This window comes from Sinocyclocheilus grahami, unplaced genomic scaffold (genome assembly GCF_001515645.1).
Source record: "Sinocyclocheilus grahami isolate Dianchi unplaced genomic scaffold, SAMN03320097.WGS_v1.1 scaffold622.1, whole genome shotgun sequence".
NCBI lineage: Eukaryota > Metazoa > Chordata > Actinopteri > Cypriniformes > Cyprinidae > Sinocyclocheilus > Sinocyclocheilus grahami.
In genome coordinates this window covers 266,670-282,261 of record NW_015505801.1, presented here as the reverse complement: position 1 = coordinate 282,261, position 15,592 = coordinate 266,670, and the positions used below count along the sequence as shown (strand labels likewise).

The 15,592-nt window shown below is 38.6% G+C and overlaps 1 protein-coding gene across 1 annotated transcript; it reads right to left on the bottom strand.

Moving 5' to 3' along the window:
- Positions 1-148: 148 nt before the first annotated feature.
- Positions 149-15,486, bottom strand: LOC107557849 (PAS domain-containing serine/threonine-protein kinase-like). The gene is given in 20 exon segments (XM_016241415.1): positions 149-487; positions 565-669; positions 672-701; positions 2,501-2,634; positions 3,277-3,476; positions 3,566-3,700; positions 6,819-6,944; positions 7,153-7,308; positions 8,570-8,576; positions 8,639-8,801; positions 8,976-9,077; positions 9,170-9,281; positions 11,255-11,439; positions 11,801-11,981; positions 12,400-12,534; positions 13,623-13,760; positions 13,951-14,120; positions 14,297-14,509; positions 15,223-15,371; positions 15,482-15,486. Coding segments are annotated over 20 exon segments (2,607 nt in total). The 3' UTR covers positions 149-326.
- Positions 15,487-15,592: the final 106 nt, after the last annotated feature.

Sequence of the window (15,592 nt, the reverse complement as noted above, 5' to 3'; positions counted from 1 at the left end):
CATCATAGTATTACAACAAACAGCAAGAACTTTCAACATCTCAGAATACAATGTTTTAAAAACGCCATGAAAACAACATGTTCATAAATACACTCCTAGTCCTTCACCAAACACAGAGATAAAGCTGTTCCTTAGCAACACAGGCGGCTTCCATTCCCAGTCACACTTTTCTTTTGCTCTTTGGACGGACTGGTATCATCAAGGAGGACAGCGGCAGCTGGACGGAGAGTTCTGCAGAGATTGTGCATTAGTGTTCATGGTGACATTAGATGTAATGTCATAATTGGTTGAGCAGAACGCATTAGTGTTTCTTTCACAACAGCTCCTCACTCATCGGTAAGATATTTCAGCAGCTCGGACTGCAGCGCCACCATTGTTCTCCTCGGTTTCTCATCCTCCTCATCATCTTCATCTTCTAAAGGGGTGTCCTCTGAAGTGCTCCGATTGTTTTCGGGGTCCAGGTAGAGGATATCTGCCCGGTGCAAAGCTAAATATTATAATCTTTTTGGAGGATGAAAGAATAAATGGTCACAATATGAAATAACCTAAAACCAATAGTCTTACCATTGCTAGAGGGAAAGACCTCTGCCCACGAGTACTCTGCTAGATTTATGGGTTGCTGAATCCACTGCGACTCCAAGAGCTCCTCTAGAGTCATTCTTTGATCAAGTGCAAAAGACCAGCCAACAGTGCATACAACTCTAAAACAAGAACACAGCAACAGGTTGAACAGTAATAAATGGTGTTTTTGCAGGTTTTCTTTTTAAAAGTAATGTCCAAAAAGACACGTCTTATTTTTTGAGAAATTATTCAAAAATAACTGTTAGGATTAAAATGAGAACAAATTTCTGCCAATGGGCTCAGAAAAATCAACTTAATGTAAAGTGAAACAAGTCTTCAAGCCTCATTGACAGATATTTCTTCTTATTTTAAGCATAAACTAAATTTTGCTCGATTTCTCAGAAAACAAGACTTCATATCTTCATTTTGCATCTCAAGTAAATGCATCTTGATTTAAAGGGGTAGTTCACCAAAAAATAAATTGTCATTAATTACTCACCCTCATGTTGTTCTAAACCTGTAAGACCTCCGTTCATCTTCGGAACACAAATTAAAGGGGTCATATGATGCTGCTAAAAATAACATTTTGTGTATTTGGTGTAATGTGTTTATGCGGTATAACGTTAAAAAAACCCACATTATTTTCCACATACTGTACATTATGGTTTCTCCTCTATGCCCTGCCTTTCTGAAACACGTTGATTTTTACAAAGCTCATCGGTCTGAAAAGCGAGGTGTGCTCTGATTGGCCAGCTGTCCAGTGCGTTGTGATTGGCCGAATACCTCAAGCGTGTGACGGAAATGTTACGCCCCTACCATACTTTGATGCCCTGTCCCGGCCGGAGCGATGAGAAAAATATTAAAACCCATTATAAACGAGGCATTTGCTGCATCTAGTGGGGACATAATTACGGATTATAATGACTTATACTGTCTTTTTACACGTTGCATCGTGCCGCGTAAACATAAAACCATGTCTGCATTTGTGATCGGAGAAATGACAAACAAGCAGCTCTACTCTACACTGCCCAAAACTCGCGTTTGAATCATCAATGGCAAATTCTTTAAATATAAAAAACGTACTTACAGTCAGTGAGTCAGAACAGCTGACATTGTAGTCTACTCTACCAGGATCAGTCCTCCATAAAATGTGCTGCACACATCTGAATATTTGGGTTGAACTGTTCTGGAACAGTGTTGTAAATACAACTTAACCACTGATTTCTAGTTGTGTCCTCTTTTGGAAGACCAAACAAAGTAGTTTCGCTTTCACAACGAAACACAGCATCTCCACGGCATGACAATAATACTACAGAGAGAATAAATGTTATGCCTTTTTTCTTTGAGTGAACATTCAAACAGATTTAATTGCACATATTTCAGAATCGGAATATCAGATATTTCATAATATAGTGAGCATGTTTGTGAATATTTTGAATAAAACAGGAAAAACGAAATAAAAGCGATCCATGTGTTACACAGATCTATTGTGGCTGCGTTGTGTCACATGACAAGCATGACGCGTCGCCATGGAAACAATAAGGCGATACATTTTAAAATAACGGTCGCCTAAAAAAAACTCACGCTGGGGGCTCAGCTAGAATATTTTAAACTCACGTGCGAAAGGGTTAAAGATATTTTTGATTAATTCTAAGAGACATGAGGGCGAGTAATTAATGACAGAATTTTCATTTTTGGGTGAACTTTCCCTTTAAGGATGTGTAGATATTTGTACTGGTAAATAAGCCAAAAACACTGAGGAAAATGTTACAGTTTTGCAGTGCAAACAACATTTCATGGCATGTCCGTGAATTGAATACTTTCTGCTCCAATTTAAGATCTTTTTAATGCCTTCATTTGTGGAATAAAGTCAAATTAGTCAAATCAGTCATGTGTCTCCAGTCAGTCTTCATAGCTGTGATGAAGCAGAGCTGCAAACCTGTAGATATCTGGCATGGAGGGTTGAGTCGGGCCTGCAGGGTTTCCTCCACACTGCAAAACGGGTTTTCACTGAAGAGTAAGGTGTATAAGAGCACTCCTAGAGACCACATCTCCAGCTCTGGACCCTCGTATCTACATACATCGAAATATAAAATACAAAAAAAGCAAATACATTAAAAAAATCTCATATTTTACCTGTATATGCAAGCATAATGGTTTCAACATTATTCTTGCATTCATTATTCAGCATTCGGACATTCACCTCCACAGGCTTAAAGTGAACATAAAAATTGCATTTCACAAACTTTTTTTTTTACTTGTGATGTTGCATGTTTCCAAGTTAAAAAGGGTATTTAAACCTATTTCAATATCCAAACATAATTAATGAAACCTGAGTGAACAATAAATGTTAACTTGTCACTACATTTTTATTGAGGGAAAATAAAGAAAGACCTGATCTGATGAATCGTGCACATGAATGTTCAAGGGCTTTGTGGTGATCTCAGTCATACAGTTATTAATGTGTTGCTTATTTTATAGACATGAATATGAAATTACATACATACATACATACCTTTATGTTACCCTTCTCAGATCCTTAAAGGGATAGTTCACCATCAGTTGCTGGTCCCCATTGACTATGGAAGTCAATGGGGACCAGCAACTGAAGGTGAACTATCCCTTTAACCGCCTGATCTTATCCTGTACTCTGTCCTCATCAAGCTTAGACACACAGATGGAACTGAGATGTCGGTGTGATGTTTCAGTACATACGGGTTTCCCTGAAGCACCTCTGGTGAGCAGTATTCCAGAGTGCCACAGAAGGTATAGAAGAGCTTTCCGGGTTCTGGCAGGGCAGCAGAGCCAAAGTCGATCAGCCGGATGTGGAATTTACAGTTTATGATGATATTTTCATCCTTTATGTCCCTGTGGAGCACTCTTTTGCCACACAGGTAACTCACTGCGGCTACCAACTAGGTACAGACACATTCAGATACACATCAGGAAAAAGTGATCCAATTACAACTTCTCTGTGCAACAGTTCTCACAACCCGTTTCTCACCTGTCTGAAGATGTAGCTCGCTAGAGGCTCATCCAGTCTTGGCTGCATGTCGATAAACTCAAACAGGTCTAGCCCATCCCCATGCTTCTCCATGACCATTTGGAAGAATCCCTCATTCTCAAACACCTCCAGCACCTGCAGCAAAAAAGTAATACACTCATAAACACAAATAGTGAGCATACTATAACTAGCATTTTGGCAATGTTCAATATAAAACTTGACATTAATCCAGAAAATTTATAATATGAATATTATATCTATAAATGTATTGTTCAAATATTTGGGGTCATTTTTTTTTTTTCCTTTAAGTTTTTGAAAATGCTCTTATGCTTACCAAGTCTGCTCGATTAAGCTACTTGGTCAAAAATATAGTAAAAACAGTAATACTGTGAAACATTACAATTTAAAAATGACAATTTTGTGTTTTAATATTTTTAAGTGAATAATCATTTTTAAGGTTCCTAATATTGTTCTGGGAGTCTCCTACAATAAGTTTACACGCACACAAGGTCCCCCCAAAAAAACGCTTTAGTTTTCTCAAAATATGCATTTAATATCACCTCACTTTCCAAAAATTCTCAAACGATTCGTTCAAAGCAGTTCTAAGATTCAGTCTCTCTAAACCCTACCTTTCCGTGAGGCTACTCTGCTCTGATTGGTCAGATGGCCCAGACTGTTGTGACTGATCTAACGCGTACAGCGCGTAACGGAAACGATACGTCCATTGCCTTAGTTCTGTATTTTGAACGCTCGATAGAAAATATAAACATCTATTATTTATCATACTTACAGGTTGTGATTGAGTGGAGCCAGCTGGTCCAAATAAACTGGGTACTGAGCAATCTTTCTGTGCACGTTTTGTGCATCCTGCATCAAACTCCACAAGATTAAAGAAGCAGTCGTCAGAAAATGACAGGAACACAAAAAAAGATTGAGGTTGTACAGTGAAAGAAATCTAATTTTAACTAGTGGTCGACCGATATATCGCCAAGGCCGATATATCGGCCGATATTTGGCATTTTTCAAATATCGGCAGATAAGTTTTTCTGTTTGGCGATTAAAATTTTTCCTTTCTCTTTGGGGTGTTACAAGCTCTTGGTGCATAAAGAAGATCTGTAAAGTCTCAAATCCAAAGAGATATTATTCTTTATAAAAGTTTAGAGTCTACCTAAAACGGCTCATTCTAACACGCCCCCACGTCTACGTCACGATGTGGGAAGATTTGCATAGCGCCGCCCAAATGTTCAAAGAAAGAAGGCGTAACTTTTATTCTCACTGTAGTATTGTTGTTGCCGCTGCCACCATGATGTGAAGGCGCTGTGTGTTTCGTTGTGAAAGCGAAACTACTTTGTTTGGCCTTCCAAAAGAGGACGATATCGGCTTCGTCATGCCTGGAGCTGATCCGTGCTGATCGCTGAGGAAATACATCAACTTCGCGCTGTGGATCGCTGGATTGGCTTTCACAGTGGATGAAGTGGAGTCCAGCCCGGGGTCGTCACATGTGGTTGCCGCAAGCCCACCGGCCACTCCTTTGTCGAATCCGCCGGCCGCGCCGTTCTCAAGCCCGCCGGCCTCCGCTCATGTGTGCAGCACATTTTATGGAGGACTGTTTCCTGATCCTGGAAGAGTAGACTACAATGCCGGCTGTTCTGACTCACAGACTGTAAGCACTCTTTTATATTTAAAGAATTTGCCACTGATGATTCAAACGTGAGTTTTGAGCAGTGTAGAGTAGCACTTGTTGTTTGTAATTTCTCCGATCACAAATGCAGACATGGTTTTATGTTTACGCGGCTCGATGCAACGCGTAAAAAGACAGTAGAAGTCATAAGTCATTATAATCCGTAATTATATCCCCACTGGATGCAACAAATGCCTAGTTTATAATGGGTTTTAATGTTTTTGTCTCATCGCTCCGGCCTGGCAGGGCATCACAATATGGTAAGGGGCGTAACATTTCGGTCACACGCTTGAGGTATTCGGCCAATCACAACGCACTGGATAGCTGGCCAATCAGAGCACACCTCGCTTTTCAGACCGATGAGCTTTGTAAAAATCAATGCATTTCAGAAAGGCAGGGCATAGAGGAGAAACAATAATGTACAGTATGTGGAAAATTAGTTTTTTGAACCTTAAACCGCATAAACATTTCATTATACCAAATAATGTTATTTTTTAGCATATGATTAACAGTTCTGTCTAATACGGATAGAAGTCGGTCTAATAATCCGATAGAACTGTTAAACAAAGGAATTAAAATGTATACAAAAAGTAATATAACGATTGCTTTTATATTATTAGTAATAGAAAGGCAAACATTATAACACCTTCTCATTTGCCGTCAGCATTCAGCGAATACATATTTACATCATTTAAACAAATCTTTGAATGACTAATGAAAATTTAATTTCACAAACCTTGCAAACTTAGTCGAATCCAGTTGTGAGATCTTGTGAAGTGTGCATGTGACCTGCATGATCGCGTGTTCTCTACGTGACTTTCGGTCCGTACGAATTGAACGCTTTAAACATTAAATTCGTGATTTCAAATTATGCTGCGCTTTATGCATTTGTTCACTGTCATACTCATGTCATTTTCACTCTGTGCTGTATGTAAAATGAGTGTTACTTTGGCTTTATTTGAAAAAAAAATTATTCCCAATGCACACAAACTTCCCAGAATACTGAGTGCTCTGTTGGTTACAGTGTACTTCCTTTTTAATTATATTTTTATTAAATATTTATTTATTTGTGAAAAATACTTTGTCATCTAAAGTAGAAGTATATTTATTTTACAAATTAAATTAACACATTTTCAAATTATTTTAAATTTCTTAAATATTAATTAAAATAAAATACAATTATATCAGCTTTATATCGGCCACCCTGCTTTCCAAGATATCGGCATCAGATGTACAAAAAAACAACATCGGTCGACCACTCATTTTAACCACTGATTCTTTGCAGCCTAAACTTTCGGAAGTGAAAATAAATCGAATTTACTTTTCCAGCGTATGATAAAGCATCTTCACGACATGAACAAGCTACAGTGTTTGAGAGTGGGTCAAGTTGTTTGCGGCAAGGTTTTAAAGCATGTGCACAGATTGAAATGGACATTCAACAACAACACTTGCATATAAGGAACCTAATGGGCAAACATTTTTTTTTTTTAGGAAGCTATGTTGCATCATTTAATTTTGGCAACAAAACATTCTAAGTATTTAATATGAACTCAAACAGTTCTCTCAGTGTACCTTCACAATATTGGGATGTTGCAGGCGAGCCAGTATGGCCACTTCTTGACTGACCCGACCCAGATCAGGATCATCCACCCAGCATTCACTCACCACTGCACTTTTCCTAATGAACTTCACAATCACCTGAAATTGAAGTGATAATAAATTCAACATCTCTTCACCAGCTCATATAAAAGTCCATAAAAGACTGGATACACCCTCCAGCAATGACACTGACTCAGTGTGTAAACATCATCTCTTGACAAACAACTGACGTCATTATCAAGTTATTATCTCGCAACGGATGAATATGAGTGTATGAACACCAGTGAATGCAGAGAGTGTCACTGACCTCCTGTCCATCTATCCGTCTTGCAGCGAGCCAGACAAAGCCGAAGGCTCCCTTTCCAATGGAGCGCAGTGGACAGTAGTCTTCTTCAAACTGACCCTCACATGCGCCGAACTGCTCCAGGTCCACAGAGGAGCGCAAGGCATCTGAACGAACTGCCTAAATGAGGAAGAAAGGAAGTTTGCCGCTTTATCTTAAATGCAGATACTAAAGTTATAGCTCACCCAAAAATGTAAATGTCATTTACCCTCCCTCATGATGTTCCAAATCTGTACGACTTACTTTCTTCTGAGGAACTCAATTGAAGATATTTTGAAGAATGTTGGCAACCAAACAACTTCGGTTTCTATTGATTTCCTCTGTATTTTTATGTCCATACAGTGGAAATCAATAGGGACCAGAAACTGTTTGGTTTGATTCTTCAAAATATCTTCTTTTGTGTTCAACAGAAGAAAGAACAACATTTTTGGGTGGACTATCCCTTTAAAAGAGCTCAGTTTTAATGGGGTCATATGATGCTTTTTTAAAGATCATTATTTGTGTATTTGGTGTAACAGAATATGTTGACATGCTTTAATGTTCAAAAAACACATTATTTTTCAAATACTGTACATTATTGTAGGTCCTATATGCCCCGCCTCTCTCAAACGCTTAGTTTTCTACAAAGTCCCTCCTTCCGACAAGCGCAGTCTGCTCTGATTGGCCAGCTGACCCAGTGCATTGTGATTGGCCGAACACCGCAAGCACTCGTCGGAAATGTAACGCCCCTTACCATAATCTCATCTTTAAAAATAAATGTAAAGACAGTAAATAATGTCATTAGTTTTACCATCAGTTCAAGCCCGAAAGGGGAACAGACACAGTAATGATGCAGTACACAAGCAGCGGTTAAGACAGCTGACTCTACTGTGATGTGATGTGACACTGAAATAAATGTATATGAAATGTTGATTTGGAGCCTAAATTATTTTATTATCTCACTGGTGGATTACCTTACTTGGGGACAGTGCACACAAAATTATTCTGTCATTTGATCAAAGTCATGTTGTTGCAAAACTTTTTTCTATGCAACAAAAAGAAGATATTTTGCAAAATATCATGGTTCATTTAATGGAATTCAATGGGCTCCTATGTTGTTTGGTTCTCAATTTTTCTAAATATCTTCTGTTCAGACATATTTTTGGGTTAAGTGGGAATCACACATGCCCAGTAATTCACAATAATTAAATTACAATAATTACAAGCAGCAAATGCTACCATATATTTTATTATATTTAATATTTTTTTATATGATTCAATATTTTATTTAAACAATAAATCCATTATGATTTTTTTATGATGTATGAGGATTGAAATAAATAAATAAAACATTAAATTAATAATAATAGGTTTCATTTCCACATGCTGACATGCAATTTACTCTTAAACTGTGCATATAAACAAATAAAGAGAAAAAAATTAAATGAAAGGAATTAGTGGAGTATGTAACCCATTCAGTGGTATAGAGGTGACAGCAGGTGAGATCATTGTTGATGGGACGCTGCTCTCTTTCTCCAGTTTAGCGCTTGTCCCAGTGAAGATCCTCTTCCCTGCTCTCCTACGCATGGCTAGATGCACCATCACACTGTCACCAGCAAGCACTGTGTTTGGATCTGCACACATCATCCAATAAGAGCAAAAACACTGGCTAATATAAAATGAATAAAGACAAATAAAATAGCAATAATTCAGATTACGGCAAAAAAACAGGATAACCAGATTAAACGTTGTTACTAAAATAAAAATTTTAAAAATGAAATATATGTGCAATAAGAGAAGGAACTCACTACATGTCTCCTGTTGATCTTCCTTAGTTGAGAGCATGTCAGTAAAGACGGTTAGAACATCAGCAGGGGGACAGTTAGCACTAGCAGAACATCTACAGGGGTCTGAGAACTAGACAGATAGGAAGTGAGGGGATTTTAGCACAGCACCACAAGCTAAAGTGTGTGTATCCTTACAGTGCATCACATCTCTGTACCTCTGCAGCTGTCAGATGGGCTGGAAGTGTCGTGTGGATGAGATGTAGGGTGGTTGCTTTGGTCCGCAGCACGAACTCGCTCATAAAACGCTGGTATCAGGTATGTGACATTCTACACACAGGTGCACAGGACTGCTGTTAGCATGTATACTAGCTTGGAAACATTGAAAGGTACATAGCAAAAGCACTAAAAAAAATTCAATTCAAATGAATACTGAAAAAGCTCATTGAAAATATTAATAAAACTATAAAAGTACATAACACTCGACTTATTGGGAAACCACACTCATATCTTTTGGTCCTGCCCAAAGATACAACAATTCTGGGAAGATATCTATAAAGTTTTTGGAGACATATTTTATATTGATATTCCTTTTGGTCCAACTGTGGCTATTCGAGGAGAGATACCTGAAGGCATGAGAGAAAGGAGATTGAGTTATCTACTTCAAATATTATTTTCTGCAGCCCTAAAATGTATCACGTCTAAATGGCTCAAACCTGACCCACCGACACATGAACAGTGGATCCGAAAAATTAGAGAAATTTACGAAATGGAAAAAATAACTTATTCCCTTAGACTTCAGATGAATATTTTTGAGGCAAGATGGAGTCCAATCGTAAGAATAATACATAATTGCTAACCGATTATACATAGTGGAGTGGATTATGTATGCAACTATATGTACATGTTCACAAAGCATATGGATTTTCCTTTTATACATGTTCTTATTTTAAAAATCTTGAAACTGTGAAAAAAAAAAACCTACTTGTTTTTATTTTCTTTTTCTCCATCTTTGTAAATTTTTTCAAATGTCGGCACCCCTATTGTCTATCTATGATGTATAACTTTTATAGCATGTTCTAATAATAAAAAATAAATTAAAAAAGTACATAACACTCAAATAACACTGGTTGGATTAGGTAAATCAAATTGGACCCACTAAAACTAAAAGCATATTTTTATTAAAACAGAGTTATACAGACTTAAAGGGGTGGTTGATTGGTTTTTTTATAGGCTTGATTGTGTTTATGGGGTACAGTCTAACATGTGTTAATGCTTCGTTTGTTAAAAAACGCATTATTTTTCACATAATTCACCTTTATTCCACACCGCTCGGCCCCTCTGAACGCGCTGATCATTTCCTGCTTTTATGGGCTCTGATTGATTTGATCTTGATCTGAAGTGTGTTGTGATTGGCTAAACTGCCTCTAGCGCGCGTCTAAACGTCCCGCACCTCAACATAGCAGCATGTGCTCCGGTTGTATTGTAAACAATGACGTCGTCTATATTGCTTATCAATTTGAGCCCGATTGAGACGCAGAGGATATTAGTGAAGAGGATCGCGCAGAACCTGTGCAAGCACGGCTTTTAATGGTAGGCCTAAGATTTTTGTTTGTTGTTGTCTCATACTTTTAGATACGCTGTTATTTGTAAATGCTACTGCTTTTAATACGGTTTTATTCTGATTAAAGCTTTAATACAGTTCGGCAACCGCCATGTATAACGCTTCTCATAACTATAGTATGTGAAAATAAGTGTATTCACTGAGCTGATGATCTGAAAGAGAGAGAGAGAGAGAGAGAGAGAGAGAGAGAGAGATGCAGAGATGCAGAGAGAGGCCAGGAACAGGGTGAGAACGCTGCTTTAGAACATTGATTTTGAAACTTGTGAATCCACTAGAATTGTTAGAAGACAGAATCGCTATTCATATATGAATATATTTTTACGTGCACCTGTAGTTTTCTCTTCCTCTTCTCTAAAGCAGCGCAGCATGGCCCTGCCCCCTTTGCTGCGTGTTCCCGGAGGCGGGGTTTATGTAAAATTCTGGGTTCTTGACGTAACGGACCTGGGAAGAAACTCGTTGTAGTTCCTTACCAGTAATTTTTGTAGGCATTAGACTGCTAGAATTTTAAAAGGCGATATCTCCGTTTGCATTGAACTTTAAGCTTCGTAACTTTGCAGATATTGTTTATGATCAAACAGCAACATTACACACTAACTAACATTAAAAAAGTGAAATCGCAATCAACCACCCCTTTAACACAAATCCCAACATAAAAGGGAATGTTTCATAGCATCTATACCTTCCCGAGCAGCTGACTGCTGTTATATCCGAGCAGCAGAGAGCTGAAGGGGTTGATGAGACTGTGAATGGTGCCGTTGGGCAGGAGCGTCAGGAGGCAGCTACTGGGAGCAAACACACACACTGACCCAGAGTACAGCACACCTGCGCTGGGGGACGGGACACCACCCGCACCTGATTTACCACCTGCAGGACAAGAGTGCACTGCATTGATCACACTGAAATCAACAGCAATTAAAATTTATTACATCTAATTTAATTTATTAGCAACTTAGTTAATTTGATTGGACAAAAACCAACAAGAAACTCAATGAAAATAAAGATTTCATTTATGTCAGAATAAATATTGGAAAAGTCACTTTAACTAGTGGCTGTGGGCTATAAATAAATCCCCACAGACACAGAAATCTGATTCACAGTTAGGAAATCTGCATATTTTTATTTTTAATGTCAGTGTGAGAAAACACACACCTAGGGTGACTGTGTTTGTGACTTCAGTCTGTTGAAGCAACTACCAGAACTGCACGCACTGCAGTGCAAGACTGACCTGAAAGAGTTCGGTTGGTCTGTCTAGAGCTTACGAGTGAGCCATCAGAAGGTTCTGGATGTGCTGATCCATTAATCTGCAGCGGTGATCTTCCACAGGACACAGCAGCCTGCAGACGGACACATGCTGGCAGCACCAAACCAGACCTAGCCTGCACACACAATCTCTGAACACGCAACACCTGAAATACAAAGGTAAAGAAACAAGCTATATTAAGGTGCACAGTAGAGCTTGTATTTTAAATTAAAACTATAATACACTTTTGTAATGAAATAAAAAAAATAAATAAAACATTACATACATAAATTTGAAAATGTTGCCGTAGCAACTTACTGAAATAACTTGAGTTGAAACACTAAACTAGTAAAAATAAATAATTACTAAATGACAATTATTAAATTGTCATTTAATAAAAATGACAAAACAAAATTACTAAAAATGAAACAAATTACAAAGAAAACTGAAGACGTAAAAATAAAGGCAAATTCAAATTATTAATAAAAAACAGAACCAGTCAGTTATTTTGTTATAATTTCTGTATCACGAAACTGCAAAAATGCTAACTGTTTACTTAAAGATTTTTTTAGAGACTTTGTGACCTTGGGAGTTGTCCTGCAATGGAAGGGGATCTGTAGTGATGGCATCAGAGACATGATCGACAGGCCAGTCATCTCCTCAGCAGCGTGGTAACCATAGAGATGGGCAAAAGTGGAGTCACAACTGAGGATTCCACCCTGAGGAAATAGGAGGAGGAGCTAAAGAGTTCACACTGCCCGATTTTCAAAGACGTCGCATTACTGTTGGTTTCACACTGTGTGACTATCGGGGGTAGCATTCAGTTGTTGCGGTGTTCACACTGCACGATGGAACGACGACAGGAGGTTACACGCTACATGACTTTACAATAGGAAGAATCGCCGACAGCTCTGTCTGGTGCAGGGTTGCCAGGTTTTCGCTACAAAACCCGCCCAAGTACTACTCAAAACTGGCCTGAAAATAGCCCAATTGCTTTCGAGGGGGTCCCCCAGTAAAATTTGTGTTCGGGGGGTAAAATGAAATTTTTTTGGGTGGGGTTCTCCTGGTACAATTCACATTCCAGGGCCTAAATATCACGTTATTGGGGTCGCTTCAAGCTGCTGACAAAAAACCGGCGGCAATTGCGGATTTGGCAACACTGGTCCGCAAACTACAACTCCTCCCCGAACTTCCCGCTGCCCTGTATCTTGGTCTCTCATTGGCTGAAAGGTCATCGCCGATGTGTTTTTCAGTCAGAACTAATTTCACACAGTGTGATTGTGAATCGCCGACAGCTCCAGATATTTTGCAAGCGTCGGCGATTCCCTCAGATCGCGTCTTTGATAATTCACACTGCGTGATTGCCACTCGCGTGAACGAGCACCGATTTGCCTCCGATTTCAGACATTTGTCGGCAAGTGAAAAATCGTGCAGTGTGAACTCGGCATAAGCAACAGCTTTACACAACAATTTTCTTTAAAGGTACACTTCTGTTTAAAAGTTTGGGGTCAGTAAGATATTTTTTCAATGTTTTTGAAACATCTCTTCTGCTTACCAAGGCTGCATTTATTTGATCAAAAATACAACAGAAATATTGTGAAATATTATTACAATTTAAAATAAATTTTTAAATGTAATTTATTCCTGATATTTATTTATGAATTTTCAGCATCATTACTCCGGTCTTCAATGTGACATGATCCTTCACAAATCATTCTGATTTGGTGCTTAAGAAACTTTTAATTATTATTATTACTTTTTTGTTTGTTTTTAAGTGCACAATTAGTTGCAAGGGAATGAGTCTCACATTTTGAGTGAACGTCACGTGTGCTGTGATTCTCTCCACTCGCTCTAGCAGGAGCTCTAAGATCTGCTGCCGCTGCTCCGGTGTCTGAAGCCACACAGACACAGGAAACTCAGCTCCTGTCAAACTCACTGTGCTCACCTGCGGAGAGAATGAGCCAGAGCTGTGCTTTAATTAATGATGCTCATGGAAAGCAGAGATCAGAGCCAAGGACAAAACATGCAGTGTGGAAGAAATCAAATATTCAAGACTCAAATAATAATATTCAAGATTCAAATCATTTAGTGACAGCTAAGTGAATTGTTGTTTAATTAACCCCAGTGATTCATACCACTTTGGCAGAAATAGCAACCAGGTTCCCATCAGAATCCAGTGTCTCCTCCTTCAGCCCTTCCTCTAGCATCTGACTGGCTTTTAGGAGAGAGGTGAGCTTCCGGCCAATCAAATCACTGTATGCACACTCAAACAGCTTACAAGCATGTTCATTTGCATCCACAACCTTGCAAAAAGAGATAACATCAATAAACAATTGAAATCTTTTGTAATAACTCAATAGTTCAAAGAATAGGGGAGCAGATAAAAGTCCAGGCAAAGAATCCCTACTACCAAAAACATGGTGTAATATGGCCTTGTTTAATTGGTAAAAGGGCTTTGGTGAGAACAATCGTCCGATCCCTGTAATGTGGTGCAGTTAATGGACAGGACAGCTTTATTAGGGTTGATGGTGAGAGCTGTGCCTCTCTTCTCTGGAGCAGTACACATGAGCTGTCTGAGCAGAGAGCTCTCCAACACTGGAGACCGAGTTGATGACGGAGACACGGGGTGGAAGCAATGCAGATCAGAGATCTGAAGATTCCTCATCGCCACTGAAGAACCGACATGAGAATCACCTTTTGGAAAATAAATGAGTAAAAATGAATAGTCTGCAAATTAACTCCCTGTCAAACTTTTCCAAACTGTCCAGGGACTTTTCCATATTACTTTTTCTTCTGTGGAACACAAGGGAGATGTTAAGGAGAATGACAGCTTCAGTCCCCGTTGACTTACACTGGCATACACTAAAACCAATAAACAAAAGTTTTTTTTTAAAAAGAAATTAATACTTTTGTTCAGCAAGGATGCATTAATTGATCAAAAGTGACAGTAAAGACATTTATATTACAAATGATTTCTATTTCAAATTAATTAAATAATTTTTTTTTAAATATTCCACCCCCAAACTTTTGAACAGTAGTGTATTTTTTTTCTACACAGTGAAAGTGAATGGAGACTGAGGATGTTATTCTGTCTTATACATTTTTGTGTTCCAGATAATAGATGTTTGAACAAAATGAGGGTGAACAAAAGTACCCCAGTCACCGGTTTTGTGCTAGCCATTTCAGATAACAATCTTCTTCAGCAACCACATCTAAACTACTGAATAACCAGATATTTTATATTTTTTAAAACACTTGGCAACAAATTCTTAAAGAGATCTCCATTGTGGTACCATTTTATTGTCACAACGTCTGCTGTATGCTGCATTGTTGAAATTTTGGTAAGCTTTATCGTTATTATTTTATAATATTTAGGATCTTTTCAGTGGCCATACATCGTTGCGCACGTGTGACAGCAGTCTGGCCCACCTGATGCGTCCATGCGGAGGGGAATGACTGGTGCATGCAGAAGGAGTCAGTCTTCATCACACTGCTGATACTGCAGTCACCATCAGCAACACACACACTGTCGCCCCTGGGGCTGCTCCTCCGACCGCTTTAAATCAAAGTGGACAGTCATAAATAAGATTCTAACCAACGCCGTTATTGTTTTCAAGACTAGCTAGAAAGCTTTGATCATATACATATCGCATAACAAACTAATACATCATGATTAAACGGAGCGCGACTCACCCACCACACTGCTCGTTTCAACAACACACTTGCTGTGCTTTCAGTTTACTACCTGCTGCCTTGGTGACAGAGAGAGGGATTGTC